A 24696-nucleotide genomic window follows, 5' to 3' on the forward strand; every position below is an offset into this window, starting at 1 on the left:
AGCTTATGTGAAATACATTTAAATACACTTTTTTCATTCAAATATTGACACCATGGCTTGATATTTAAATTTTTATTTTATTTTTATTTTTTTTGCCCCCAATACATAAAGTTAAAAAACATATTTTCAACGGCCGTAATGCGAAGAAATAAAATTGAATCGTTCAAAGATCTCTTGATTATGTTACAACACTTTTTATATTTACTATTGAAGACACAAATGGTATTTTTTGCAATTCCGTCGTGAAACTACTTACTTTTCCTGTCATTCTTGAACGACGAAATAGCCTGCTTTTCTGTACCAAAAATATCAGAATCGATTAGCAACACTTTTCAAAATAAATGCTGAAAAGTTCTACTTTTCTGCACTCAAATGGGTGCTGAAAAGTTGAACTTTTCAGCACTTGTTTCGAAAAGTAACACTTTTCATAATTTTTTTGATTTAAACGATTTATTGACAAAAAACATGAAAATTTGACTTAAATTTTCATTCAGTGTGTGTTTTTTGGAATTGCAAAAAATGTTTTTTGCAATTCCGTCGTGAAACTATTTACTTTTCCTGTCATTCTTGAACGACGAAATAGCCTACTTTTCTGTACCAAAAATAACAGAATCGAATAGCAACACTTTTCAAAATAAATGCTGAAAAGTTCTACTTTTCAGCACTCAAACGGGTGCTGAAAAGTTGAACTTTTCAGCACTTGTTTCGAAAAGTAACACTTTTCAACATTTTTTTTGATTTAAACGATTTATTGACAAAATACATGAAAATTGGACTTAAAATTTCACTCAGTGTGTGTTTTTTGGAATTACAAAAAATGTTGTATGGAACTCGTTGCAAAACTTGATTTTTTCAGCACTCTTCGTATTTATCCACCTCGGTGAACCTCGTTGGATAAATGTACGACTCGTGCTGAAAAAATCCTTTTGTGTATGCTTGAAGCTGAGAGAAATACCAAATAAATTACAGGACATCACATTTGCCCTGAATTAAAAGCATTAATTCCAGTCAAATTAAAATTTAAATTATTTGCTGCTGAACAATGAATGTAAAGTTTACACAAAATACCTACAAATTTTCGAAAACTCCACCCCGGTCGTCCAGAACGTTGCGAGCGAAAAGCCGGACATGGTCGCCCCTCCCAGCTGCAGCAGCACCGAGTAAAACATCCGCAGCGAGCACACCTCGAAACGGATCCGGTCCGCTTGCGCCGCCCCGTAGCCCACGACCGGGAAAATTCCAAAAACCTGACCCAGGATGATAACGGGTCGCACCACGGCCAGGAAGCTACCCTCCTGGTCGAATTTCACAGTCCGTCGCTGCTGGTAGAATTCCTCTGTAAATTCAAATTAAGACATAGCTTGGGAAAACACACTTTTTTCTTTGGAAGGGAAATTTCTCCTCACTTTCCAACGAAGCGCCCTTCGGACGAACCAAAATTAAGTTATCACTCCGAGGGCTGGTGGTGAACATTTTCTTCAAATGAAAATACAACCTCCGGAAACGGCCCAACCGAACCAACTGTGGCGGTAATCTTGCGGGCCAAATAACTTTGGGTGCAAGTATCTCCCATAAAAGGGTAATACTTTAACGCCCTGTGGAAGGACCAAAGCGGTATTTCGCTGCATCATTGGCCCTTGGACTTTGGTTCTTGGGGATGGGGATGAGTAATGAAAAATAAAACATAACGACCTTGTGGTTTGGATGCACCCCAAACGAGGGCCATGTTTGTCAGCCAGACGGAGAAGAAAATGTTGCCGTCCAAAAAGTGGCCGCCTCGGCTTGGCCTCGGCAAGGTGCAGCGTCAGCATGATCCGAAAGCTTCACCGTGGAATGTGTCCGCACAGGGTAAAGCTAGTAGGGTGGTTCTGTAAGACAAGGGTATTCTTTTGAAGGATTCAAATTTTTCACAACGTTTTCATCAAAACTTATGAGACCGGTCTCCAAAAAGTGCATACATAACACTTAAGTGCTTACAACTTTTGATAGGGTTGTCAGATCTTCAATGTCTTGGATGCGTTAGAAAGGTTTTCTTACAAAAACCACCCTTTTTACAATCTTCCAAACTTTAGTCAAAATCTTTTTTTAGCATAACTTTTGAAGTACTTAACTAAACTGCATTATTTTTTATAGCGACTTATGGGACCCCAAGATGGATCGAATGATGCCAAAACGGACAAAATCGGTTCAGCCAGTCTCGAGATAATCGAGTGAAATTTTTTTGATCAACATCCCACCACACACACAGACATTTGCTCAGAATTTGATTCTGAGTCGATAGGTATACATGAAGGTAGGTCTAGGAGGTCGAATTGAAAAGTTCATTTTTCGAGTGATTGTATTGCCTTTCCCCAGTAAAGTGAGGAAGGCAAAAAAAATTAACTGTTTGTCACTTTTAGAATAATCAAAAACAACATTTATTATCAATGCAACGTTTTCGTGAAACGAAAAAAAAAAAAACAAAATTACCCCAAATATTCCTTGTGTTTTGAAACACCCTAGCTCAAAAAAAGAAATCGAAAGTAAAGCAGGAAAACATCAACACGACCACAGTTTTACACGCCTGGCCGAACCGGAGGGGGGAAATTAACTTTGGCAGCCCAACACGCCAGGAAGTAATCGAGGATGACAATCAAGGGGCTTCGGAAGTCCAGGGTTGAGTGGTTTGTGATTAGTTGAGCGGGAATCCGAGGGATGGAATTTTCGCTATGGTGGACACACGTCAGCAAGATAAATGGTTTTTTATTGGGATGAATTCTGGAACATTGGGGATCTTTCTCAAAATTGCGGGAATGTTTGCTTTCTAATTGTGTGCCGTCAGTGCTGATTTCAAACGAATCAATCCTCGCACTTTATTTCGCTGTCCGTTGCCTTCACTTGGCTGAGCATCACCAGTTCGTACGTAATCAACGTTCCGGCCATCTGAAAGGGAGGTAAGGGAAGCGTTAGTTCTGTCAACTGTGGAATGAACTCAAACTTACCGCCAGAATGATTCTTCGCTTGAGAAAAAAGAATTTGTGACCGGAGAGGACACTATCGATGTTCAAAATTTCATTAGTGAATCGTTGCACCTGAAACACGAAGGAATGTGAAAATAGAGAAGATATTCCTTAAAATGCTAGTTTTAATTACACTGGTGGTCCAAGAACTCATGGGAACGGCTCGTAGAATCTCCAATGGTTTGCGAGAGGCAACATAGACATGTGATGATGTGAGCAGCATTACCAGGACTCTGAAGATGAGGAACACTAGGGAGAATCGATAGTAGAAGGTTGTTCCCGAAGTTAGTTTCAACCTAAGGATAAAATCGTTTTTCAAATTTTGTCGCCTATCTTTAAGCAAACACCTACTGAATGGATTTGTACAGCTGGTAAGTTATGAAGTAAACATCCGAGGCACACGTGATTAGTATCATTGGAGAGAGCACTCGGTCCATGTAAGCTACCAGGTTGGAAATCTGCATGTAATCCCTACGAACTTCGGCCCAAAAAGCCTCGGACATTGGTTTTCCTTTCAAATGCTCGATTCTGCTGTACAATTGCTCGAATCTTGTCAGTAGACCAATGCTTATTAACGCTATGAAAACATCCATGAATGACCATACAAACAAATACACCTTGTGAGTGAACTCCACAAGCAGTGTCATGGGCCAATTGTAAGGAACATAATCAAATACTTTACGATGTTCTCTGGTGTAGAAAATCATCCAGAATGGTTCAGTAATATTACAAAAATCAATATAATCCTGATTGACCTTCATTGATGATAGTATGTGAAGTATGTCTTCAGCTAGAAAGAGAGATTGAGTTAAATGCAAACTTTCATTTCAACTATATTTACCGAAAGACAGTGCTATTAGAGATAGTCCAGTAACTCCGATTTTAACTCTCAAACTTATCCCATATGGCTTGTATGGTGGTCGCAGAAAAATGTCCTCTTGTTTTCTCCAATACATCATAATTTGTTTCCAACGGCAAGCGATCACAAAGAAGCAGACAGTACCACAAAAGTTGAATGTAAAATATAGCTGTTCCGCTGAAAATTCCATACAGTTATGAATAAAAGAAAACCTCAACCTCCTTCAAACTTCTTACTGACAACACCGGTAGACACCTTAGTTCCTACAATGAAATTGACCTGAGCGCAAATCGCCAGCCCTGCCAGCGTTAGGAAAAACAACGCATACAAAGTCCGGAGGCTCATCCAACGGAACTGAATAGCGGACGCATCCTTTGCGAACAATCCCTGCACCGGAAACAGCGAAAACAGTTGGGAGACAAAAATTACGGGCTTGAGCGCGCCCCAAAAATCGTCTTGGTTCGGGGAGATCATCGCTGGGTATTGAAGTTGTTTGCTGTTCTACCTCAACTTGAACTGTTTGAATTTAGGTCAGCTCTATAAAAAAATTGAGGCTGCATTAATTTAATTGTTCCAAGTTTTTTTTTTGTAAAATTGTTATGAGAAGCAAGACAGCGGCTTCGCAGTGAATCAAAAACAAATTCCAGGCAAATCAAGCTTTATGATCGTCTGATTCATTAGCAAACATTCAAATGACAATAGATTTATCAAATGAATCAAAAGTTTATGTAGCTGCACTTCATCGTTACACATATGAAAATCGCTTTCTTGCCAAGTTTTAGCTTTTCCGATTTGAGCTCGGGAGGTTTCGTTCGATCCGGCTTGGTATTCCATAGAGATCTTTTGTTTTTTTTTCGTTTAAAAATCTGGCAACCCCGTCTCAAGATATGACCATTTATGCCATTTTAAGTATCTCAGTATGTTTGATGGAAATGATGTATGCAGCCATACGTAACACATTGGGTAGCACATTGGATAAAAACCCAATCTGGAGACACATAAGTGTTTTTTTATGGTTTAAGAAGCCGGACTCGATAAAATTCTGTCATTAAGGCTCTGAAAGGCATCTTGCCGGATCGGCCATTTGGCGGCCATGTTTGTTTTAGAAAAAACATTCAAATCTTTATTCAGAACGTATCAATTAAAAAATGGGTTTCTTTGTGTTGTTTGTAGAAGCATTTACCCTGGACCCTGAATTCAGAAACATCATTGACAAGAGTGAAAGACACCTTCTACGGCCTTAACTATCATGCAATTCATCATTGAGCAGGTAATGAAAAACTAAGCTAAAACTTTCGCAGTAATTTTGAGTTTTTGACCCAGAAGGAGGGTAACCGTTTAAATTAGAGCAACACATGGCTCATGTCTCATGTAAATTAGAGCAACACATGTCTAATGAACCCAACCCAAGTTATTCGTTAATATTTCGTGAAATTGCAATAACATGTGAAGCTAACAAGCATTTTTTATAATTGTGTACTCTACAACCACATAAAACGATAAAAAATAACTCTGCAAAGTTAGTAAAAAATTGCAGTTCCGAAAAAACGAAACATCAAAATGAAATTTTTTGTTATGAATGAAAAATAAAATAACCTTCTGGGCTTATAAATCTCCCAGAATTTTTTTAAACGGTTCAGTAACGAAAAATGTCAGAGGGCTTGAAACTTGTTTCTTTTTTCGATATGGGTCATTCTCCACCAACTCACACAGCAGTTGCCCCGACCAGAGTGAAACTTTGTTCTAAGGGGTTACTTTTGTCCCTGATCACGATACCTCGTGACAGTGTAGCGGTACGTCCTCTTGCATTTTTGAGAAAAGATTTGTTTTTCAATAATTTGCAGCCGGAAAAGGTGATGAGATGGAAATTTGGTGTCAAAGGGACATTTTTATAAAATTGTACGCTCGATTCCTAATCGTATTTTCATTGAAAAAAAACAGTAAAAAAGTTTTTAAAACACTGCAATTTTTCGTTATTCAACTGTAAACAAATTTTTAATATGTCATTTTAAAGAATTTTTAATGTGCTTTTCGGATCTGCAATAACCTCGAAAGAGTCAATTTTTATTTTAAAATTTCGTGAGGACAAAGTTTCACACACATCGAAGAGGGGTTGGGGCAACTTTTCCTGATTTCGTGTGAATTGGTAGAAAATTACCCATTTTTGTTTCAATCAAGTAATCGGAACGGGAAATTATTTCAAAACTAACTTTATTGTGTTGCACATAACGAGATTAACAGTTTTAAGAATAGCTTGAAATGTGGGTATATTTTAGGCATAATTTGGTAGAAATTTATTGCAGCAATCGATATTTATTAAGAAAGTATAGTTCCCTAAATAATTAAAACATCTATCCACAAATGTTTGAACTGTCTAGAGGTTTCTCTTCGCTAAGCATCACCAGCTCGTATGTTATCAACGTTCCTGCCATCTAAAAATAACAAAATTTCATTAAACATTAAAGGATGTAGCAAAACCGTAAAAAAAACCTCACCGCTAGAATGACACTCCTCTTGAGGTAAAAGAATCGATGCCCAGAAAGTGCGTTATCAATCGTTAGTATTTCGTTGATGAATCTTTGTACCTGATAAATAGCATAAGAAAACATATTTTTGTACCTCACTAAAGCCACTTTCTTCTTACGCTAGTAGTCCACGAGCTCATGGGAACAGCTCGGAGGATCTCCAGCGGTTTCCGTGATGCCACGTACACGTGGGACGAGGTGAGCAGCATCAACAGGGCTCTGAATATGAGGAAAATCAGCGAAAAGCGATAGTAGATTGTGGTGATTGACGTTGTTTTCATACTGTGGGGTTGAAATTTTTTCAGTACTACATCCTTAACTGGCGGAGAAGAAGCTTACCGCACTGCCATGTACAGCTGAAACGTGATGAAGAACACGTCCGAAGCACACGTGATCAAAATCATTGGCGAAAGAATCTCGTCCAAGTACGTTACCAAACTGGATATCTTGGTATAATCTCCGCGCACTTCTGCCCAAAATACTTCCGGCTTTGATTTTCCTTTGAGGTGCTCGATTCGTTGGTAAAACTGTTCGAATCGGGTCAGCAGTCCGATGCTGATCAGCGTAATGAAGAGATCCATGAAGGTCCAAATGAACAGGTACACTTTGTGGGTGAATTCAACCAACAGCACAGTGGGCAGATTATAGCTGACGTATTTGAACACTTGTGGATGTTCTCGATTGTAGTATAGTTCCCAAAATGTGCCGGTTACATTGCAAAAGTTGATATATTTGTGATGAATCTTGATTGATGACGCTACGTGTAGCGAATCTTCGACTAAAATGGAGCTCAATTAGTGTTTTTTTAGATTGAACATTATACACTTACTAATAGCGAGTATTATCACCGAAAATCCGATAAGTCTAATTTTGAACTTTAAGCTACGTCCGTACACTCTATACGGAGGTCTCAGATACACATCCTCTTGAGACTTCCACCTGATCATCATAGAACGCCATTTCCTGGAGATTATTAAAAAGCAAATCGCTCCAGTCAAATTTAGTCCAAAGTACAGAATTCCAGCTGAAATATATTGGTTTCAACGCCAGCATTATCATAAATCATGTCCAAACTTACCGACTTGCCCGGTAGTCACCGTAAAAAGCGCCGTCAAGTTGATCTGCGCACAGAGAGCGATAAAAGCCAAAACAACAAAGAACAACGAGTACAGCGTCCTTAGACTCCGCCACCGGAAGTTGATACCGTAGACGTCCTTTGCTAAAACACCTTGCACGGGGAAAAGTGTGAATATTTGGGCCACAAAAATGACGGGCTTCAACGCCCCCCAAAAGTCGTCCATTGGTAGCGAGTTCATGGCTTCAAATCGGAGGGAAATGTATCACATTAATCAAAACATTTATCTTTGAGCTTGTTGTGCGTGCCAGTTGGTGGTGGAACTTTTTTCATAATTATACACAGTGTGATACATTCTACGGTAGAAGGTTCTGCGGTTATTTGAAACATGTGGGATTTTAATTTTAATTTGCTGCTGCTAGGAGACATAGAACTAGAAGTACGAACAGTCTTTGGTTTTATCGGGTGCCTGTTTTATCTGATCCATCAACACTAGCTCGTAGGTCACAAGAGTTGCAGCCATCTAATTATGGACGGAAAAACAAATTAATGTATCACGCGATATTATAAAATTTAAAGCAACTTTGTTTGCAACAAATTGTTCAACCCTTTTCCGCAGTTTCACTTAGAAAAATGAATTCCGAAAACCGTGCACAAACGTTTATGAAAACGGGAAACACGAATGAAGTGTTCAAATTCCATGACCCCTTTTTGAAAAACGGTTTAGAAATGCACTAATTTTATGACAAATTGAGAGCATACTCAAACCCCGTTTTATGCGCCCATACTTACGTCTCGCGATTTAAGCCAAAACTCACCGCAAGAATAATCTGTCTGCGTAGATAGAAAAACTTCTTCCCAGACAGCGTATTGTCTCCAGAGGCCACATCTTCCATCAATCTCTGAAGCTATTCAAATGTGTTTATACAATGATACAGCTTTGAAAATAAATAATTTCTCCCTACATCAAGCCCCCAATCCTCCGAGGGTACACTGCGCAGAATGTTCAAAGAACTCATCGAAGCTACATGGACGCCGGATCCCACGTAGAGCGTGCACAGCGTCCGGAATATCAGCAAACCCAAAGAGTACCAGTAGTAGATTATCGTTGCAAAGGTGGGTCGCCGTCTGAGAAGGTTGTTAAGGTCATATCCTTTCTTCAAGCAGTTTAATGGTCAACTCACTGAAATCCTTGAAACAGCTGCGTAGCTATGAACAACATGTCGTTTGCGCAAGCCAGCAGAATCAGGTGGCCAAACTTGTCGTCCAGGAAGGCGACCAGCTGCGACACGGCCAGGTAGTCGGTGCGAATGTTGCGCCAAAAGGTCGACGGTAGCGAGGCGACACTTGGTAGCGATATCAGCCGGTAGTAGATCTGGTTGTACCGAAACTGGGCCGCCAAGCTGAACGAGATGATGAACACGTCCAGGTAGGTCCAGGTGAGCCGCATGCACCTGATGATCCACTACCGGAGGGGGACATTAATGAATTGGCTATGTTGAATTTGAGAAGTTTGCAACGGATCATCCTGTAACCACGTGGGATGTGTCCACGTGGTTTATGGATGGTTTCTAACGTACCTCGATGATTAGAACTAAACCAAAATTAACGGGAATGTTTCGCCATATTTGGGGATATTCACGAATGAATAAGTTCTCCCAGAAAGTGACGTTTGAATGGTTGCAGAACTGAAGATTCACGACATTTCCCTGGTAGGGGAACAGCATCTAATTCCAGCGTGCCTCTAATGTTGGCAGGTCAGAACTTTGACATGCAATTAAAGCTAAATAAAAGCGTTTTCAACTGAAATCGAGTGATAAATAGCTCAATAAGAAGTGAGCAAGCAAGTTTCTACCAAAAGTTTTGCAAAATTAGTTGTTTAAATAGTGAAAATCAGCAAATTGGATGGAGTTAGGAGCGAGAGCTTAACCTGCCAAAGATACGAGAATTTCCCCTAGGCAGAGTTGAAGCTCAAGGAATCCTCAATAACTGCTAGAAGCATGATCCCAAATGCGATCAACCTGATTTGCCAAGCCAGGTTGAATCGTGTGTAACGTTCGGTTACCTTCCGGTACGCGTCTCGAAGCATGACCTTCTCACACTCGTTGAACATCTTTAGCACGGTGTGCCACTGCGGGGCAATCAACAGAAAGAAAACGGCCGACGTGTACACTACCACCATGTAGAACAAATCTCCAAACAAGCTCACGTTCAGGCCTTTCAGAAAACACCACCGACACGTGCACACCCCGTAAACACCCGCAATCACGAGGTAAAGCATCGAGTACAAAAATCTCGCACTCAACGGCTTGAACCGAGCCCGCCGGAAGTTGTGGTTGAAGATTTCTACGACCGGCATCAGCGCAATACATTGCCCTATGAACAGTACTGTAACGAGAGTCTTCTTAATTTCAACCAAAAATTCATCAAAATCTCACAAAAACCTGGAGCAACAGCCTGATGAAAGCTGCCGTGGTAGCTACTGCTAACGGCGGCCGACCCCTTTCTTGGCTGTGGCCACGGTAGCTGAAAGTGTCGGGAGGTTAACGCCAGCAGCTTCATGTTGTTCTGCACTCAGGCTAACTTGCTCCTGAACTAATCGCTACCACATCAAACCAAAAACACATGGCATCACCATCAGTGCTCGCAGAGGAGTAACAAATTGTTTTAATTTATCTGTGTGTCGGGTTTTCGGGCGTTTTAATTTACGGAACGGTGATTTGCTCAGGTGCCGGGCGTTACTTTATATGGTCGTTTATATCAGGGGTGCCCAAAGTATGGCCCGCGGGCCAAACGTGGCCCGCGAGGTGATATTTTGTGGCCCGCGGACCCATTTTGAATGATCATGTAAAATGGCCCGTTGACCACTTGTAAAGTGATTTTATACTTTTTCAAAATTAGGGTTTATTTTAAGATTTTTTATGCTAATCTTTTTTATTTTTTTTATTAATAATATTATTAATATTATTTAGGAAATAATTTGTTCCAAATATTTTGTAATTAAAACAATTTCACACGTTTCAATGTGAGTGAAACTAGTAAATATCGTCAAAACTTTTATCAAACATTTTTAGAAATATCAAAAAACGTACAAGTTTTTTTTAGGTAGAATTCTGTAATAGTTGCAAAAATAAAAGTTTTCTTTATCAATTTGCAAGTCATATTGACCCTTTTATAAACTGACCCTCAAACTTACATTGTACTTCCTTAGGGATTCGAACTCATTACAGTTAGATAACGAATCTGATTGACTATCAACTGATTCAGGCAGACAAAATGTGGAAATCTGAGAATCAAGTTTGCAGCAAATATTTAACAAAGCTTTCGTCGATCAACCCACCCCTCCACCATTATTAAAAAATTGGCTCGAAAACCGTGAGCAAAAAGATATTTTCAAAAAACATAAAAAAATTAAATTTAAGTGCATTTAGCTGAAATTAATTAAATAAGCATTCCTTTGCATTTAAAATCATTTGAGCATGTTTGGGTTTATATGAATTTTAGTAAATTTTCGATGAAATAAATAAATGTTGTTTCGCTTTTTTTTTTTGAATATAATGATTGCAGGTTAACTATGCGGAAGCTTTCATCATTTTCTAAAAGTTTTTCATTAGCCACACTTAACTTATAGGTGAATTGTTCAACATGTAATGTCACCACCATTTTCGAAATATAAAAACAAAACTTAATTTTTTTTTTTGAAAACACAAGTACATTCAGCTAAAAACTTTTTTTTTCAAATACCAGAAACAACAAAATCAACAATACCGATAGAAACCAGTTATTTTGTGGTTTCTATTATTTTGAATACACATTTTTTTTAAATAACAGAAATGTAATATTTTACATTAAAATAACGTAATTCATTTTTTTAACAACCTTTTTTGTATATTTGGCCCGCAAGCTCATTTGAGCTTTAAATTTGGCCCGGCCTCCAAAAACTTTGAGCACCCCTGGTTTATATAGTCGGGTTTGTCTTCACTTTGCGCAAAGCGATTAAATTTTCTATGAGGAACGCATTTTTCTGGATTTTGATATTTATAAAATTCACGTTTCACGCTACATTAAAACTGGACTCGTATTCGAGTGCTTTGAAAGGTGCACTAAAATTTTTCTGAAGAGAGTAGGGTGCTAGCTTGCCCCTAAAAAAGTTACTAGCTAGCACCCTACTCTCTTGGGGAAAGTTGTAGAGCACCTTTTAGAGCAACCGAATACGAGTCCGGTTTTAATATAGCGTAAAACCTGGACTAAAAAAACGAAATCCAAAAAAAATGGTTTTCCTCATACAAGTTCCCATACAAATTTGAATCGCTTTGCGCAAAGTGAGAACTAAACCAATCGTTTCCAAACTTTGGGGAATTGTTTAGTATTCTTAAAGGAACTAAAAAGTTGCTGTGCTCACTAAATTTGAACAACTTATTTTTTTTCCATACAACCATATTGCAGTAATTGGGAGCGTTCTTTTATTACGTAACGCAGTAGGGGGGGGAGGGGGGTCGGAGGCCGTGTTACGCTCCATACAAAATTTTTAAAATTTGTATGGAAATTTTGTTACGAGGGGGGTGGGGGAGGGGGTCTAAAAGTCCGATTTTTCGCGTTACGTAATAAAAGAACGCTCCCAATGTACCCGTTTCTCTCAGAGAGGACTGGCGCTTTAGCCCGCACGGCTATCAGACCGATGAAGAATGAGATGGCTAAAAGTCTACACGCAAAATCCAGATAACACAGATCTGTGTAAAAAAATTACACAGATTGTTGTTCAGTTCTAGCTTTCATAATCTGAGTAATTTTTTTACACAGATCTGTGTAAAAAAATACACAGATTTTTGAAAAGCCCTTCTTTCAAATCTGTGTAAAAAACAGTTGTCATTTTTTAACAGGCACCATTAAAGTTATTCGTGAAGTTGGTAAGTTTTATTTCTCTAATTGAGTTATTTCGTTATTTAAAATTAGTTTACTATTTCAGACTTTGGCCATCTTCCAAAATTTAACCAGTACCCAATGAAATGATTGTTTGTGGAACCTGGTAAGAATGTTTCTAGAAACTTTGAATACCTAACCTTACCTTGATTTTCCTTTTTTAGTTTCCGGAATATTCTTGTTGGTAAAAGTAAAAGTGGCCACAGGTTCCGGAAGCCAGCTTGGGTGGCACTTTACGACGTCATCCTCGTCGTCATTGTTATGTTGTTTTCGTCGCTATCGGGAGAAGCCAACTCTAACCCAAAAATAACGATAATCGACAGTCACAAAACGGGCAAAAGTGCATCAAATGTGGTTAAAAATATTTTGTTAGTATATTTATTAGGTCAATAAACGAGAATAAATGATGTTTTATTTTTAAAATCAATCGAAAATCGTGTTTTAATTATAAAAACGGCAAAAAACCAGGTGCGGTAAAAATTACCCAGATCTGTGTAAAATTTTACACAGATTGATGGTTGAAAAATTACACAGATTTGACAGACAACGGCTGAACACAGATCTGTGTACAAGGCTTGTACACAGATTCTGGGTATTCCAGGTTTTAGGCGATCTGTGTCAAATTTTACACAGATCTGTGTTATCTGGATTTGGCGTGCAGGCATATTCTGCAAACTTCGAACATTTTTACACAGTATTTTGCAATTTCAAACATTTTATATAAGGGCAACGCAGCCCTGCAATAATTATATTCGAAGATCTGATAAATTTTACTCTAGACGAATCGAAGAATTCCGTATTGATGTGCTGGTTCAGCTGTTCGTTCTTGTTTATCAACAACGGCAAACATACAAAGTACTTTCTTCTGTCAGATTTGCCTTTCTTTTTGCAGAAAGTTTATAAAATCTTGTATCTTCACGGGACCGTGGTGTAGGGGTAAGCGTGGTTGCCTCTCACCCGGTCGGCTTGGGTTCGATCCCAGACGGTACCGCACTATGGGCCATCTCCATACAAACAGGCGGCCAAATTATTTTTTTGCTTTTTAAATGTTTTTTCATACAAATTTGGGTAATTGTATGGTATTGAAATGATATACGTCGATTTTTATGACTTTTCATGTTTTTCAATAGTTGATTGTTCATAATAAATAGTCTTTTCATATATTTGCAAGTGCAACAGAATTGCAAATATATTGTATTGCAAGTTTATATTATTAAATTATGGATAAGCTAATACATCCCCACTTTAAGGACACAACCCCTCCCTCCTCTTTCTTTCACCCCCCCCCCCTCTCCTCCTTCCCACCAACAAAATTTTGTTAAGCGTAATAAATTCATTTTAAGTCAAATATTTATTATTTACTGCTGTGTGTTTCTTTTTGTGAGGCCATGCCATATAATTTGAGACCCCCCCCCACCCTTACGGGCATAAATTGCGAAAATTTGAATTGTTAAATCTAATAACAGAAAAAATAATTTTATTCAAAATATTAATTATGAAGTAAAACGGTAAAATACAAACCATATTTTTAAAATTTATTTGATTATAGAGTTTGTGACAGCTTCAGGATATGTTAAAGGTACTTTTTATGATGTTTTGTACTAACCAACAAAGAACTTAAATGTGGATCAGTTTCATGGATTGATCGCAGAAATTCATCATGCTAAGTCAACATTTTGATGAATACTTTTTTCGGTATCAAACTGAGATTCTCCATTTTCGGTTGAGAAACTTCGGTACGAATACCTTATTTTGACTAAAGTACTCAATTTTAAATGTAGGCAACAGAAAATTCTAATAAAGTCATTTCGAACTTCTTGAAACCAGGTATTGATTTTTGAAGCGACGATGCCCACGAAGTAGGTAGCAAAGCAAGTGAAATAAACGGGCGCATATGTAGATTGCAGCAAATTTTGATAAAACGTAAATGTTCAAAATGGCATATCTCCGAAAACGCAAAAATCGCAGGCTGGAAATTTCAGCAATGTTAGATTATAATCCAATCTTTCAAGTGATCTTAGTTTCATGTTTAGCATCGGTTAGCAAAAAAGTACTCGATTAACAAACACAAAAATATGATTTGTCAAAAAATGCTCCAGTTATTCGATGAAAACTTCAGTTTTTGGTTTGGAAACAACATTTTATCTATTAATAGTTTCAAAGCTTATCTCATTACCTTTCCAACGATGTATATTTGTCCTAATAAAACATTTAAAATGGCTGAGCTATGTTAAAAGTTAACAATCAGCCTTTTTTACGAAAAACGCTAGTTTTTTACTCCATTTTTTGACTTTCAGCTTGCGTATCTCCGTAATGAACAAACTTAGAGCTTTGAAAATTTGGATTTTTCTTAGTTAGAATGTTTACTTTCGAGAAAAAAATACCAAAAAATATTTGGAGAAGGTCACTTTTTTGAAACTTGGCCACCCAATGTACCATAGTGTACCGGTGGCATTTTTCGAGACGAGATTTGTCTGACCACGCCTTCCGTCAGACGGGGAAGTAAATGTTGGCCCCGGTCTAACCTAGAGGTTAGGTCGATAGCTCAGTCCAGTTGTAGGAGTCGTCTCCCTGGGTCTTGCCTCGGTGGAGTCGCTGGTGGGCAGTTGGACTCACAATACAAAAGTCGTCAGTTCTACTCTCGGGGTGGATGGAAGCTAAGGTGTAAAAAGAGGTTTGCAATTGCCTCAAAAATCAAGCCTTCGGACACTTAGTTTCGAGTAGGAATCTCACAATCGAGAACGCCATGGCAATGCTGTAGCGCGAATAATTTGATTTTTTGATCTTCACGTTTACATATCGAGCAATGACAAATACATTTCAAACGAGAATTTTCATTTTACGTTTTTTTACACTAGCACTTTGTAGGCGGTAGATCGAGATTGTTGTACTTGATTCTTGAAGATGTGTAGGTGAAATGCGGTTACACTATCTTCTTGGACAGAATATTTTTTGCTTCCAGACCGAATGCAAACTTGATGCTTGAAGAAAACATTTACGTCGCAAGACGGACGCGTACCGAAAGAGTTCGTTGATGTACGTAATTCCCAACAATTGAGTTCCAAACTGGTCCAGGCCAATTAAAAGTTGTCATACCCTAACCACGCTGCGCTGGCAGTAACCTACAGAGAGTACAATCCAATTTTCAGTACATCTCTCTCTCTCTCTGTCCGTGTCTCAGTCTATGTATAGTCTCATGTATAGCTTGCAGGGCGGTGAAGGATTAAACATTTGTTGTTTGGAGTTCGGTTGTCACACGAAACAGGACGTGAAAGTTCCGGAGTGTGCGGTGTGAATCGGTTGCACGGTTAGGTGAATTAAATCACGAGGCAAGGATAACAATATTTTAGCGTGGCATCGCACGCGTCACTCAGTGCTTTAGAATGAGAAGTTTGTGGCCGTTAATTATATTATTTGCGTATGGCGTTGCGATGATTGACGCAGGTCGTGGCAGAGGCGGCGGCGGCGGTCCTCGGCCAAGTGTTGGAAGTGAGTGTTGATAAGTTGCCATAAGTTATAATTAACTGGGGTCAGTCGGGATGGGCGATGAGTTAATTAAATTAGTTTTCAAAATGAGTTATATTTGTTATATTATTAGTTGCCCCGAAGATGAGATTTTCGTCTGATTGAAAGTCTATTTTTTTCAAAAGAAACGATGATGATTTGTTTTCAAAACACACATTTAACGTTTTTGTTTAAATCTGGTAACCAGAAAAAGAAAAGATTTTTGTATTGCTGTAAATACTGCATAGTTTTCAGGAGAAATACGTTGTAGCAATCGTTATGTATTGACAATGTATTGTTCCCATACATAAAATTATCCACAAATGTTTGAATTTTCAAGTGGTTTCTCTTCGCTAAGCATCACCAGCTCGTATGTTATCAACGTTCCTGCCATCTAAAATCAATAAGGATTCACTAAACATTTAAGGATGAAGCAAAAACCTTAGAGAATCTCACCGTTAGAATAACACTCCTCTTGAGGTAAAAGAATCGATGCCCAGAGAGTGCGTTATCAATCGTTAAAATTTCGTTGATGAATCTTTGTACCTAATAAAAGTATCAAAAATGTTATTTTGGTACCTCACTTGAACTACTTTCTTCTTACGCTAGTAGACCACGAGCTCATGGGAACAGCTCGGAGGACCTTCAGTGGTTTGCGTGATGCCACGTATACGTGGGACGAGATGAGCAGCATCAGGAGAGCTCTGAATATGAGGAAAATCAGCGAAAAGCGATAGTAGATTTTGGTGATCGACGTTGTTTTCATACTGTTGGGTACAACATTTGTTAGTACTATATCTGAGATTGGCGGAGAAGAAGCTTACCGGACCGTCATGTACAGCTGAAACGTGATGAAGAACACGTCCGAAGCACATGTGATCAAAATCATTGGCGAAAGAATCTCGTCCAAGTACGTTACCAAACTGGATATCTTGGTATAATCGCCGCGCACTTCTGCCCAAAATACTTCCGGCTTTGATTTTCCTTTGAGGTGCTCGATTCGTTGGTAAAACTGTTCGAACCGGGTCAGCAGTCCGATGCTGATGAGCGTAATGAAGAGATCCATGAAGGACCAAATGAACAGATACACTTTGTGAGTGAACTCAACCAACAGCACAGTAAGCACGTTATAGCTGACGTATTTGAACACTCGTGTATGTTCTCGGTTGTAGTATAGCTCCCAAAAAGTGCCGGTTACATTGCAAAAGTTGATATATTTGTGATGAACTTTGATTGTTGACGCTAAGTGTAGTGATTCTTCGACTTAAACGGAGTTCAATTAGTTTTATTTTGAGATTGAACATTATACACTTACTAATAGCGAGTATGATCACAGAAAATCCGATAAGTCTAATTTTGAACTTTAAGCTACGTCCGTACATTCTATACGGAGGTCTCAGGAACACATCTTCTTTAGATTTCCACCTTATCATTATGGAACGCCATTTCCTGGAGATTATTAAAAAGTAAATCGCTCCAGTTAAGTTTAGTCCAAAGTACAGAATTCCACCTGAAATATATTAGTTTCACCCACATCACAATTATAAACCACACCCAAACTTACCGACTTCCCAGAGAGTTCCCTTGTAAAGAACCGTCAAGTTGATCTGCGTACAGAGAAAGATAAATCCCAGCACAAGAAAGAACAACGAATACAGCGTTCTTAGACTTCGCCACCGGAAGTTGATTCCGTAGATGTCCTTCGCGAAAACACCTTGCACTGGGAAAAATGTGAATATTTGCCCAAGTAACCAAACAGCACTAAAACAGGAAATTATTCAGCACTATAAGCGCATTTAGTGCAACGCATAACAGCTAAACAGTTTTCAAAATTGCACCAAAAGCGCTTTTACAACCGATTTGCAGCTGTTTTTGGACTTTATATTTCTGTTTTACAGCTGGTCCCCTACTGTTGGCGATCCAACCCTGCACAATTGTCATGAATGTCAAAAAAAATGAGAGGAGCAAAAATATTTTCTCTCTCTTCCTTTCTCCTCCACCTGTCTGTTCTATTTTGGTTTGTTTGTTACCACTTTACCGACGCTCAGCTGACCGGAGGGGAATCATTTTATTTGATAGATTTTGCTTTGTTGGGGATTTGATGCCAGATGATGGAAGTGTTCGTCGATGTTTACTGGTGGTTCCTGTTCCCGTATCGCCACGCCTGTTTGGGAAATGTTTTGTTGACGAGATTGAACAGCTTCAGATACTGTTACATTTTCTGAAAACCTCTTTCAAATAGTCTCCCTAGAAAGCCTGGAGTCAATTAATCTTTTAATTTCGGAGAAAAGCGTGCGTAACTCTTAGTTTGACTTTAGTACTTTTATTGATCTTATTTAATCATTTGTTCATCGAAATTTCCTATATCTGAACCTTCAGCCGGAGCACCGCAAGCCCATCAAGTCTGCATTCCAACGTTCAATTCCGGTCAAGTCTGCAGCAGCTGCAGCCTTGAAATTGAAAATTCACCTGCCAATTGCTGATGGTCCGGAACGGCCGCTGTTTTCCACGTTGGAGGGCAAATACATTGTTTTATGCATCCTGAAATATATTTGTTTATTAATAGATGATTCTTAAGTAATAATCTTGTGCTATACTCACGAAAGTTAGAAGAAAAACAGGCTCCAGCCTCGGCTCCAGCAGTAATTTACCCGAATCCAAATTTCCATCACCATGATTATTTTGGTTTTGTTGATCTAGGAGTGACGGAGAGAGCGAGAGTTTTTTACCGTTTTGTTTTTCTTTCTCAGTCGCACTCTTTCACTCTCGGTCAACACGACAGACGTGTTGCCAGTTTTTTGACAATTTATAACAGTGATGCTAGTGGCAGCTGGTAATCAGCTCTAAAACGGCTGTTATCGATGCAGTTATTTTAGAGCTGATTTGCTTTAATCTTTGCCGTTTTACAGCTGATTAGCTGGTGAATGCTATTTTGCATCTGATTTATGATTTCTAGTAATGCTGGATGGTTACTTGGGAAGTCTGCAGCAGCTGCAGCCTTGAAATTGAAAATTCACCTGCCAATTGCTGATGGTCCGGAACGGCCGCTGTTTTCCACGTTGGAGGGCAAATACATTGTTTTATGCATCCTGAAATATATTTGTTTATTAATAGATGATTCTTAAGTAATAATCTTGTGCTATACTCACGAAAGTTAGAAGAAAAACAGGCTCCAGCCTCGGCTCCAGCAGTAATTTACCCGAATCCAAATTTCCATCACCATGATTATTTTGGTTTTGTTGATCTAGGAGTGACGGAGAGAGCGAGAGTTTTTTACCGTTTTGTTTTTCTTTCTCAGTCGCACTCTTTCACTCTCGGTCAACACGACAGACGTGTTGCCAGTTTTTTGACAATTTATAACAGTGATGCTAGTGGCAGCTGGTAATCAGCTCTAAAACGGCTGTTATCGATGCAGTTATTTTAGAGCTGATTTGCTTTAATCTTTGCCGTTTTACAGCTGATTAGCTGGTGAATGCTATTTTGCATCTGATTTATGATTTCTAGTAATGCTGGATGGTTACTTGGGTGGGCCACAAAAATGACGGGCTTCAACGCTCCCCAAAAGTCGTCCATTGGTAGTGAGCTCATGGCTTTACATCGGGGGTTATTTTCACATTAATCAAAACATATATCTTTGAGCTTGTTGTGCATGTCAGTTGCGGTGGAACATTTTTAATAATTATACACATTGTGATACATTTACGGTACAAAGGGTCGGCGGTTATTTGAAATATGTGGGAAATCTTGCAGCTGCTAGGAGTCATAGAACTAGAAGTACGAACAGTCTTTGGAACCATCGGGGGCCTGTTTTATCTGATCCATCAACACCAGCTCGTAGGTCACAAGAGTTCCAGCCATCTGATAAAGGACGGAAAAACAAATTAATGTTTCGCGTGACATTTTAGAACTTTAAACCATCCAATTCTAAATTTTCGAAAAAAAATATTTGTTGAGTTTACACTGGAACGCCCAACGCTTGTCCAACTTTAAAAGCTGGAACGTTAACTTTCACTCGCATCAAACCAGAAAGGGTCAAACAACTTTGTTTGCAACGAACTGTTCAACACTTTCCGCAGTTATCGATAGAAAACATTTGCTCCGAAAATCGTAAACAGGCGTTCGTGAAAATGGGTGATCCATTAGATAAAAATTAGTTTTATCGCTACATCTTCAAATACAGTTCGTAGTTTACTCTTTCTTATGATTTAGAATGTTTCAATAAATTTAGTTTTTTTTTATTTTTAAGTTTGGATTAGTTGTTTAAGTATATTTTTGTTTATCCAAATGTATTCCATTAAATTCAAAAATGTAAAACAATGTGAAGTATATATACTAAATGAGTCATTAGGGTGGAATCTAGTTATATGGGAAAATTGAAAATGATATAATTCCAACCAGCAATACATTTTTAGGTCCCTCTTAGGGTCCCAAATAACCCCCTAAAATTTTGGAGCGTTTGGTTAATCCCACGATTGGCGCAAAGCGAATGAAATTTGTATGGAAATTACTATGAGGATACTTGCATTTTCACATTTCGTCGCCGTCGTGCTAACTTGTCGTGCGTGCATTTTAAGCCAAATTTAGTTAAGAACATCATTTTGTGCAGCTCACAATGCCTCACCTTTTGACCTTCACAGATCCCCAAAATTCGAATTCAATCCTGAGATATTCAATAAAAACCAAAAAAGCTCCGCGGATTTTTGTCACTTTTCATACGAAAGAAGTTTCAATCTTGTCGTGCTATCTTGTCACTCCCTGAAAATTGATGTAAGTGCGACAAAAGGCCAAAGGGATTGCAGGTCAGGATGCGTTTGACGCACGTACAACTAAGACTACCGTAAACATTTGTAATTATAACTCGGGACTCCAGCAACCAAATACAACCAAAATTAGGGGCAATACACATAATGGTCAACCAAACAAAACGTGTTATCCATTGTTTACATTTCGAGCTCTCGTTTTTGTTTATTCAAAGTCAAACATTAAAACGCGTTATTCTCAGAACGTCGAAATGGCGGGTGCGACATGATAGCACGACAGCGTCGACTCTGAATTCACAAAATTCATGTTTTATTATTTTATGAAACTAACACCGTAGAAGTATAGCCCTGGATGTCCTTAATAACTCTCTCAAAGACAGTGTGGTGCTAAAGTGTGTCAAAAAAAGATACAGATTTTTCAACAGCAGTGTATTGAAATAATTAGTAAAACTTGTATTGCCTGCCAAAATTGTCAAAGGAACCATATAGTAGAAAACAAACAACACTCTTCTTATATTTTGATGAACCTTACGTATAATCGTTATGAAGAAATGTTCCGAAAACATTTCTCACGTTTCCGCTTGACTTGGCAGTGTTGGCAAAAAATATGATTTTTGCCGAGCATTTCGAAATGTCTTTTTTTGTTAGAAGCAATTTAGCACCATACTGTCTTCGATAGACTTGGTAAGTTTCATAAACTAATAAAACAGGAATTATGTAAATTCAAAAATGTGAAAATGCAAGTTTCCACGTAGTAAATCCCATACAAATTCATTCGCTTTGCGCTCATCGAGGGCTTAACCAATCGCTTCCAAATTTTGGGTTTTTTTGGATAGTAAAAAGGACCCAAAATGTGTTGCTGGAAAAATCAATTTTCGAGTCCACCCAAATGAGTCAATTTCCAACAACTCACACAGCAGTTGCCCCGAACCCTCTTCATGTAGTACTTTGTACTACATATCCGGAGGAATTACATTTTTTTAAATTTAACACAAGGCCTTATGTATGGGACAAACTTCTTTTGATTTTTTCTCAGCTGGCTGTTTTTGCATATGGGACATATATGCGAACATGGGAAGTCACTGTTGTTATTGATGTTTTTTCTTAATAACTAGATCGACTGTATAGGCACGAGTACAAACTGTAGTCGAGTGTTCTGTGCTTTACCGTTTTACAAAATTTTTCCGGATATGTTTCAGCAAGATCGCCTGTGCGCACCCGTCTCCGTTCAGGTACCTCCAGCACCAATCTGTCGACTGTTGGCACATCAACACTCCCACAACATTTAAGCTCACATGTTTTACGTCCCTCGATTTAAGCAAAAACTCACTTACCGCAAGAATAATCTGTCTGCGTAGATAGAAAAACTTTTTCCCAGACAGCGTATTGTCTCCCGAGGCCACATCGTCCATGAATCTCTGAAGCTGTTGAATATTTTTAAATACAAACTTACAGCTTTGGATATAAATTAGCTTTCCCTACATCAAGCCCCCAATTCTTCGAGGGCACATTCCGCAGTATAGTCAACGGACTCATTGAGGCCACGTGGATGCCGGATCCCACGTAGAGCATGCACAGCGTCCGGAATATCAGCAGACTCAACGAGTACCAGTAGTAGATCATCGTTGCAAAAGCGGGACGCCGTCTGAAAAGATCATTGAGGTTAATTCATTTCTTCAAACAGTTAAACAGTCAACTCACTGAAATCCTTGAAACAGCTGCGTCGCTATGAAGAACATATCATTCGCGCAAGCCAGCAGAATCAGGTGGCCAAACTTGTCGTCCAGGAAGGCGACCAGCTGCGACACGGCCAGGTAGTCGGTGCGAATGTTGCGCCAAAAGGTCGACGGTAGCGAGGCGACACTTGGTAGCGATATCAGCCGGTAGTAGATCTGATTGTACCGAAACTGGGCCGCCAAGCTGAACGAGATGATGAACACGTCCAGGTAGGTCCAGGTGAGCCGCATGCACTTGTTGAGCCACTACCGGAGGGGGAGATTAATGCATTGACTGTGTTGAACTTGACAAGGTTGGAACGTACCTCGATGATCAGAACTGACCCAAAATTGACGGGAATGTTTCGCAATACTTGGGGATGTTCACGAATGTAAAAATTCTCCCAGAAAGTGACGTTCGAATGGTTGCAGAACTGAAGATTCACGACATTTCCCTGGTAGGCAGAGTTGAAGCTCAAGGAATCCTCGATAACTGCTAGAAGCATGATCCCAAATGCGATCAACCTGATCTGCCAAGCCAGGTTGAATCGTGTGTAACGTTCGGTTACCTTCCGGTACGCGTCTCGAAGCATGACCTTCTCACACTCGTTGAACATCTTTAGCACGGTGTGCCACTGTGGAGCAATCAGCAGAAACAAAACGGCCGTCATGTACACTACCACAATGAAGACCGAATCTCCAAACAAGGTCACGTCCAAGCCTTTAACAAAACACCATCGACACGTGCACACCCCGTAAACACCCGCAATCGCGAGGTAAAGCATCGAGTACAAAAATCTCGCACTCAACGGCTTGAACCGAGCCCGCCGGAAGTTGTGGTTGAAGATTTCCACGACCGGCATCAGCGCAATACATTGCCCTATGAACAGTACTGTAACGAGAGGCTTATTAATTTCAACCACAAATTCATCAAAATCTTACAAAAACCTGGAGCAATAGCCTGATGAAAGCTGCCGTGGTAGCTACTGCTTACGGCGGCCGACCCCTTTCTTGGCTGTGGCCACGGTAGCTGAAAGTGTCGGGAGGTTAACGCCAGCAGCTTCATGTTGTTCTGCACTCAGACTAACTTGCTCCTGAACTAATCGCTACCACATGAAACCAAAAACACATGGCATCACCGTCAGTGCTCGCAGAGGAGTAACAAATTGTTTTAATTTATCTGTGTGTCGGGTTTCCGGGCGTTTTAATTTACGGAACGGTCATTTGCTGAGCTTGAAACACAGTGCCTTCTGCTGCTTGAATAGGGTGCAGCAACCACAGGGGTCTACGTGTCGGGCGTTTTTAAAGAATTTATAGGATCGTTATTTACAGTGAAGTGTAATGCTAGGAAAGCATGAGTTTGCACTTTTTCATGACTAATGAATTAGACTTGTTTGGTTAAATATCACAGTGTTGCATTAATCTGCCCTTATAAACAATACACCCTCCTCAGAAGTTTCAGGTCCCCAGATGCGCTTCCTTTATGTTTTGTGTGCAATTTTTTCAGTGCACGGACTCACATCCAGACACACGCACAGACATTTGTTCAGAATTTGATTCTGAGTCGATAGGTATACATGAAGGTGAGTCTACAAGGTCAAATTTGGATGTCCATTTTTCGAATGATTTTATAGCCTTTCCTCAGAAAGGTGAGGAAGGCAAAAAACTAAATTGAATTTGCAAACCCCTGAAAGTAGGCCTTGAGAGCAAACGTATGCCTCGCGCTTATTCCCACTCAGCACGTTCCGTGTGAATTCCGTTTAGAATTCCGCTTGAGCGAAAAAAGTTCGATTCGAATTCTAAACAGTGTTCGTTTTAGATTCTAAAACGCATTCCGTTTCAAACGCAACAACCGGTTCCGTTTGAGTTTTCGCCGCAAATCGGTTCAAGGGGAATTCAAACGGAATCGAAACGGAATGGACGGATTAGTTTTGACAGCTGATTCTTCTTATTCTTGTTTTTACTTTTTGGTTTTCTTTTTATTTTGGTTGAATCCAAAATTAATTTGAATTCAACCAGAGAGGTTGATTAAAGCATTTTTTCTTATTTTGAAAGAATTTTATTTATTATTTAAATTTCTCGTCAAATGAAACGCCTAACACGAACCCAACCCCCCAGTCCTCATATTTGTTTTTTTATTCTGTAAAATAAACATAAACCACTGACAGATTGTATTCCTCGGTGCAATCCGTAACGACGTCATTGTTGGTGGCTTCGGTCAACATTTCGGATCCCTTGCCACTGACGTTGTGCTGCTCCATTAGCTTGACGATCTGGGCAGGGCTCGGCGGACCAAACTAGCTGTTCTGCGTCGGGAACTTGATGAAAGAACCTGCCTA

The 24696-nt window shown here is 39.3% G+C and overlaps 4 protein-coding genes and 1 long non-coding RNA gene across 6 annotated transcripts; all 5 read right to left on the minus strand.

Moving 5' to 3' along the window:
- Nucleotides 1-2738: 2738 nt before the first annotated feature.
- LOC6049990 (gustatory receptor for sugar taste 64f) lies at nucleotides 2739-4332 on the minus strand. The gene is made up of 6 exons (XM_001866630.2): nucleotides 4095-4332; nucleotides 3841-4035; nucleotides 3351-3789; nucleotides 3133-3295; nucleotides 2982-3071; nucleotides 2739-2922 (listed from the first exon to the last, which is right to left on the minus strand). The coding sequence occupies exons 1-6, from the start codon at nucleotides 4330-4332 to the stop codon at nucleotides 2839-2841; spliced, it is 1209 nt and encodes a 402-aa protein (XP_001866665.1). The 3' UTR covers nucleotides 2739-2838.
- Nucleotides 4333-6129: 1797 nt separating this feature from the next.
- LOC6049992 (gustatory receptor for sugar taste 64b) lies at nucleotides 6130-23775 on the minus strand. 2 transcript variants are annotated; one of them, XM_038260249.1, is made up of 10 exons: nucleotides 23306-23775; nucleotides 22684-23249; nucleotides 22344-22624; nucleotides 22096-22287; nucleotides 7462-7602; nucleotides 7213-7346; nucleotides 6723-7161; nucleotides 6503-6665; nucleotides 6354-6443; nucleotides 6130-6290 (listed from the first exon to the last, which is right to left on the minus strand). In XM_038260249.1, exons 1-10 carry the CDS (start codon nucleotides 23421-23423, stop codon nucleotides 6210-6212), a joined length of 2205 nt encoding a protein of 734 aa, XP_038116177.1. In that variant the 5' UTR covers nucleotides 23424-23775; the 3' UTR covers nucleotides 6130-6209. The 2 variants fall into 2 exon arrangements, with proteins under 2 accessions (XP_038116177.1, XP_038116176.1); XM_038260248.1 differs by having other exon boundaries at nucleotides 7462-7611.
- On the minus strand, nucleotides 7737-10207 carry LOC6049993 (gustatory receptor for sugar taste 64b). Its single transcript, XM_038260258.1, has 7 exons — nucleotides 9903-10207; nucleotides 9418-9846; nucleotides 9039-9175; nucleotides 8643-8923; nucleotides 8424-8586; nucleotides 8277-8366; nucleotides 7737-7981 (listed from the first exon to the last, which is right to left on the minus strand). The coding sequence occupies exons 1-7, from the start codon at nucleotides 10018-10020 to the stop codon at nucleotides 7892-7894; spliced, it is 1308 nt and encodes a 435-aa protein (XP_038116186.1). The 5' UTR covers nucleotides 10021-10207; the 3' UTR covers nucleotides 7737-7891.
- Nucleotides 16183-17478, minus strand: LOC6049994 (gustatory receptor for sugar taste 61a). Its single transcript, XM_038260257.1, has 5 exons — nucleotides 17198-17478; nucleotides 16707-17145; nucleotides 16487-16649; nucleotides 16339-16428; nucleotides 16183-16276 (listed from the first exon to the last, which is right to left on the minus strand). The coding sequence occupies exons 1-5, from the start codon at nucleotides 17313-17315 to the stop codon at nucleotides 16196-16198; spliced, it is 891 nt and encodes a 296-aa protein (XP_038116185.1). The 5' UTR covers nucleotides 17316-17478; the 3' UTR covers nucleotides 16183-16195.
- LOC119768840 lies at nucleotides 17816-19532 on the minus strand. Its single transcript, XR_005278252.1, has 4 exons — nucleotides 19032-19532; nucleotides 18900-18971; nucleotides 18484-18578; nucleotides 17816-18423 (listed from the first exon to the last, which is right to left on the minus strand). It is a non-coding gene; the product is annotated as an uncharacterized LOC119768840 (long non-coding RNA).
- Nucleotides 23776-24696: the final 921 nt, after the last annotated feature.

This window comes from Culex quinquefasciatus, chromosome 3 (assembly GCF_015732765.1).
Source record: "Culex quinquefasciatus strain JHB chromosome 3, VPISU_Cqui_1.0_pri_paternal, whole genome shotgun sequence".
Taxonomy (NCBI): Eukaryota; Metazoa; Arthropoda; class Insecta; order Diptera; family Culicidae; genus Culex; species Culex quinquefasciatus.

What these genes read in the sequence shown, in the direction of transcription:
- LOC6049993 (XM_038260258.1), bottom strand. Translation starts at nt 10,020, where the DNA reads ATGAAGCTGCTGGCGTTAACCTCCCGACACTTTCAGCTACCGTGGCCA. An exon ending in CGGAGGATTGGGGGCTTGAT is followed by an intron (nt 8,367 to 8,423) that starts GTAGGGAGAAAT and finishes ACATTTGAATAG; the next exon opens with CTTCAGAGATTGATGGAAGA. An exon ending in GCAGACAGATTATTCTTGCG is followed by an intron (nt 7,982 to 8,276) that starts GTGAGTTTTGGC and finishes GTCCATAATTAG; the next exon opens with ATGGCTGCAACTCTTGTGAC.
- LOC6049994 (XM_038260257.1), bottom strand. Translation starts at nt 17,315, where the DNA reads ATGATAAGGTGGAAATCTAAAGAAGATGTGTTCCTGAGACCTCCGTAT. An exon ending in CAGCTGTACATGACGGTCCG is followed by an intron (nt 16,650 to 16,706) that starts GTAAGCTTCTTC and finishes TGTACCCAACAG; the next exon opens with TATGAAAACAACGTCGATCA. An exon ending in AGAGGAGTGTTATTCTAACG is followed by an intron (nt 16,277 to 16,338) that starts GTGAGATTCTCT and finishes TATTGATTTTAG; the next exon opens with ATGGCAGGAACGTTGATAAC.
- LOC6049990 (XM_001866630.2), bottom strand. Translation starts at nt 4,332, where the DNA reads ATGATCTCCCCGAACCAAGACGATTTTTGGGGCGCGCTCAAGCCCGTA. An exon ending in GGTGTCTACCGGTGTTGTCA is followed by an intron (nt 4,036 to 4,094) that starts GTAAGAAGTTTG and finishes TGGAATTTTCAG; the next exon opens with CGGAACAGCTATATTTTACA. An exon ending in AGCGAAGAATCATTCTGGCG is followed by an intron (nt 2,923 to 2,981) that starts GTAAGTTTGAGT and finishes CCTCCCTTTCAG; the next exon opens with ATGGCCGGAACGTTGATTAC.
- LOC6049992 (XM_038260248.1), bottom strand. Translation starts at nt 23,423, where the DNA reads ATGAAGCTGCTGGCGTTAACCTCCCGACACTTTCAGCTACCGTGGCCA. An exon ending in TCATCAGGCTATTGCTCCAG is followed by an intron (nt 23,250 to 23,305) that starts GTTTTTGTAAGA and finishes CTCTCGTTACAG; the next exon opens with TACTGTTCATAGGGCAATGT. An exon ending in GGTCAGTTCTGATCATCGAG is followed by an intron (nt 22,625 to 22,683) that starts GTACGTTCCAAC and finishes CCCCTCCGGTAG; the next exon opens with TGGCTCAACAAGTGCATGCG.